The following is a 4745-nucleotide window of genomic DNA, read 5'->3' as shown; positions in this document are numbered from 1 at the left end:
ATTATATAAATAGTTTAACACTGATTTAGTGCCTTAAATATGGTTTCACGACAGTCCAATGATACACTTCAACAACTCTTTTGATCTTATTATAGTACTAAAAAGGAAAATTAAAATTCTTAAACAATTTAAAATTCTTAATAAAAATGCATTAAATGAGTAAACTTTAGACTTTGTAAATTATGTCAGTACAACTGTTTAAGATATAAATAGTTTAACACTGATTTAGTGCCTTAAATATGGTTTCACGACAGTCCAATGATACACTTCAACAACTCTTTTGATCTTATTATAGTACTAAAAAGGAAAATTAAAATTCTTAAACAATTTAAAATTCTTAATAAAAATGCATTAAATGAGTAAACTTTAGACTTTGTAAATTATGTCAGTACAACTGTTTAAGAAGCTGTTAAGATGTGCACATACGCTTGTGTACTCCCTGTGCCTGCCATGTGACACCCTGCACCACTTTGTAACTCTGCCAGTAAGGCCATTATCTCATGTAGCCCTCTGATCTTGAACTTCCAGAACCATGAGGAAAAAAAGCTCTTTTCTTTACAATTAAAATTGTTAAAAAATCCATCATTTCTTCAAGAAACCATGATGGGAATGGTGATTCTAGAGTATCTGAGTAGCCAGTTGTTACCTTCTTCAAAGTCTAATCTTACTGGAAAGACTATTCTAATCAATTCATAATGATTCAATGAAACTCAAAATTATACACAACTAACAATACAAAGGCTTATTGATAAAGACTGAAAAACTTAAAAAGGTTGGAAAACTAGATCTAATACGATTGAAACAAAATAGTTTACTACCTATTTCCTGAACAATTTTGGCTTTATGTAGTAAGTTATAACAATGAAAGTATATTAGCTGTGAGTAGAAATGTGCTTCCAAGAAAGTATTTATTTTTTTAATGCCTTCAGATATTGGAACAATTCCTAATCATCAGAAAGGACAAAAAGGGCTATTTCTTATTGATAGAAATTAATAATTTGCCAAGAAAATGCAAGTCATGAATGTTTATGTGCCTAACAACATGTTAAAGTTTGATGGAAATACAAAAAAGATATTGATGAATCCATACATATATTTACTATCTTGTAGTACAGTCTATACTATACTTGGAGATAAATAATTCACATAGACAAAAATGTGACAAAGCTACTTTCTTTTGAGCTTTGTGTGGAACATTCACAGAAAAATCTTAAACCACAAAGTACAAAGATACAAAAAAGAGAAAATTATTATGGCTATTTACCCTGAATATAGTATAATATAACTATGATTTGACAAAATAAGTAGCTAAATTCTATTTACTTAGAAATCCCAAACAGGTCCGTATGATTTATGATTAAAGTAAAAATAAAAAGTAAGTTAATGAGCTCTGTCAGAATGAAAGGTGAAAAGTATGAAAATCTATGGAATTCAGCCTAATTTTTCAACTCAAGATGCTAGACAAAGAAATTAAAGGAAATTAAATCAAGGACGATATATAGAAACCTCAAACTGAGCATTGTGTGTGTGTGTGTGTGTGTGTGTGTGTGTGTGTGTGTGTGTAAGTTCAAAACTCAGTCTGTAGCCTAGGCCTGTTTTTTTTAGTATACCCTAAGCCACACTGGCCAGGGAGCTGAGCCATCAACCCTACCAGACCATAAAACAGACTCAGTAACCCTACTTAATCAGGAAGCTCAGCCTATGGACCCACTCAACCATAGAGTGTAATCTGGTCAGCCTCACCAGGTTTGCATTAATAGCTCCAACTGTCAAGTAAAGCCAACAGCCCTATCCAAGCAAATAATCCAGTCAGAACTGTACTTATAAGCAAGGTTTAGCTTTCTAGCCCTGCCTGATTATGAAACACAGTATAGTGTAGCCCCTTGCATAGACTGTAACTAGCAGCACTGCTTAAGTAGAGAGCATAGCCATCCACCTCTGACATCAGGTGTGGTTGTGGAGCCTAGCCCATAGCACTGTCCAGTTGCAGTAAAACCATTGACAACACATGGCCAAGGAACATCACCTGTGATCCTACCTGACCAGAGGTACTTATGGAACCCAGCTTGGGTGACAGCAATGCCCACCCAGCAGCCCCACTTGGTTTCAGAGCATGGCCAGCATCCCTGACCTAATAGAGAACTTGATAGTTAGCATTATTTACACACAGATGTTACGTGCTGGCCCATCCACAGCCAAAAGCTGAACTAAAAGAATGACTGTCTCTGCTGAATCAAACTGATTAAGAGTGGGAGAAGTTGCTGCTTCCTAAATGTCAGACACCAATGCAAGCATACAAGATTTTGAAGAATGTAGAAAACATAACATCATTAAACGAAATAAGTAAAGCTCCAATAATTCACTCCGAAGAAATGGAAACCTATTGTCTGAATAATAATTTAACTTAGTCCTCTTAAGGAATTTGAGTTAACTGCAAGAAACCATGATAAACAATTTAATCAAATTAGGAAAGCAAGTTATGAACAAAGAACTAGAAATCACTTGAAAAATGAATCTTACCAAATTGTTGGGGTGTAGATCGGTGATAGAACTTTTCCTCAGCATACATATATCTAGAAGTGAAAAATCCTAGAGGAAAAGAATAGTAAAACTGAACCAAAAAAATCAGTAGAGAGCTTTAATAGCATACTTGATCAAGCATAAGATTTAGTGAACTCAATGGCAGATCATTTGAAATACTCTTTTCAGATGAGCAAAATGAATGAAAAACAGTGAAACCCACAGGACTTAGGGACCATCATCAAACTGAACCACATATACATTATAGAAATTTTAGAAGAAGAGAAAGAGTTTTGAAGTCTATTTAAAGAAATAATCACAGAAAACTTCCCAAATATGGAGAGAAAAAGGGGCATGCAGGTTCATGAAAATCAAACGACTGAATACAGAAAGGTCTATAACAGGACACTTACAATTAAATTGTGAAAAGTCAGAAACAATATTTTAAAATAAGAAAAAAGTGACTCAATGCATACAAAGGAGCAATCATAAAAAAGGAAGGCCCCATTAGACTACAGGAATTCTCAACAGAAATCTTACAGTTCAGGAAAGCATAGAGGGTTTGGTGTATTCAGAATACAAAAAGAAAATCTGCCAGCCAAGAATATGATAGCCAACAAAGCTAGTATGAGAGAAGAAGAAAAACAAACTTTACTAAGCAAAGTGAAGGTAGTTTATGGTCACCGGACCTGCCTTACAAGAAATGCCAGACAGTGCTCTCGATCTGAAATGAATCTACTTAGTAAAGATAAATACAGAATTCTTTAATAGCATCAAATAAATTACGTTTAACTCTGATTTAAAAGTTTGTAAAGCATTAGAAACTATAATGACCATAATTTCATAATGGAAATATTAAAAGTTATAAATTATACCATTAGTAATCTAAAATGTGAGGGGAGAAGAAAATAGGAGTGCAGAGATTTCATATAGGAACAAAGTTAATTTGTTAACATCTTGAAATAGAAATGTAAGCTTCAGGTTTTGGCAAAGGAAAAGCTAAAGTACACACAAAAGATTAATAAAAAGGAATCAAGGATTGAACAATAAATCCTATCACAAAAGAAGATACCAAGAGAGGAAGGAAGAACAAACAAATAATAAAACAAAACAATTTTTAAATGGAAATAGTAAGTTCTTAGGTATTAATAATTACTTTAAAAGTAAATAGATTAAACTTCCCAAAGTACAGAGACTGAATTGGTAAAAAAGTAAAATCCATGGATATGCTACCTACCAAAGACTTATTTTAGCTTTAGAGTCACACATAGATTGAGCTGGAGTGGATGAAAAGGTGTTCCGCAGGAATGGCAATCGAAAGAGATCATGGATCTCATACTTCGACAACGTAGACTTTATGTAATAAACCCTCAGAGGAGAAAATGGGAGTGAAGGGGCCGATTCATCAAGATATAAATTTAAAGTATTTATGCCTTAAACCTTGGAGCAGCTAAATATATAAACCAAATAAGTACAAACAGAAATGAAGGAGAAATAAACAGCAATGTAAAAATAGTAGAGGACTTTAGTACCCCATTCATAACAGTAGAGTAACTAAGCAGAAAACCTGTAAGTGAATCCATACAGAGCCAATAAACAATAAAGTCCAAAATTAGAAGGAAGTAATAACAGAGAAGAAATAAATCAGATAAAGATTAGAAAAAAGTAATATAGAAGATCAGTAAAACTAATAACTGATTTTTGAAAAATAAAATTGACATACCTTTAACCAGATCAGTTAAGAAAAGAGAGAAGTCAAATGCAGTTATAATCAAAGAGCTATTTTTTACGACTGATACCACAGTAATACAAAATATCACAAGACTGAACAGTTACATGACAACAAATTAGGCAAACAGTAAGAAATATGAATTCCCCTTGTTTTGCATCATCTTCGGTTCTCTCCGGTGGCTGTCTTTCCGTAGGTAGAGGTCCGTGCCCTCTGAGCGCCTCGTCTCCATGCCTCAAAAAATTGAGGAAATCAAGGATGTTCTGCTCACAGCCAGGAGGAAGGATGCCAAGTCCATCAAGATAAAGAAGAACAAAGATAATGTGAAGTTGAAAGTCTGGTGCAGCAGATACCTTTATTCCTTGGTCATCATAGACAAAGAAAAGTCAGAGAAACTGAAGCAGTCCCTTCCCCCAGGCTTGGCAGTAAAGGAGCAGAAATGAACCCGCCAGACTGATGTGAAGTGTATTAAAAAGCTTTGAAAGTCTAAATTTAT

General features: G+C 34.0%; 2 protein-coding genes across 2 annotated transcripts in view; both read left to right on the top strand.

Moving 5' to 3' along the window:
* Positions 1-4745, top strand: part of Cntln (centlein) — a 285607-nt gene that overhangs the window by 254759 nt on the left and 26103 nt on the right. The gene's annotated exons all lie outside the window — the stretch shown is intronic.
* LOC104866750 (60S ribosomal protein L38-like) lies at positions 4469-4697 on the top strand. Its single transcript, XM_010630928.3, has one exon. The coding sequence runs from the start codon at positions 4480-4482 to the stop codon at positions 4690-4692; it is 213 nt and encodes a 70-aa protein (XP_010629230.1). The 5' UTR covers positions 4469-4479; the 3' UTR covers positions 4693-4697.

This window comes from Fukomys damarensis, unplaced genomic scaffold (assembly GCF_012274545.1).
Source record: "Fukomys damarensis isolate Sample0158 unplaced genomic scaffold, DMR_v1.0_HiC HiC_scaffold_31, whole genome shotgun sequence".
Taxonomy (NCBI): domain Eukaryota; kingdom Metazoa; phylum Chordata; class Mammalia; order Rodentia; family Bathyergidae; genus Fukomys; species Fukomys damarensis.
The sequence above is the reverse complement of the archived record's forward strand: the minus strand, read 5'-3'. Positions and strand labels throughout refer to the sequence as shown.

Bases quoted from the DNA above. Each gene is read 5' to 3' on its own strand.
- LOC104866750 (XM_010630928.3), top strand. From the start codon at position 4,480: ATGCCTCAAAAAATTGAGGAAATCAAGGATGTTCTGCTCACAGCCAGG.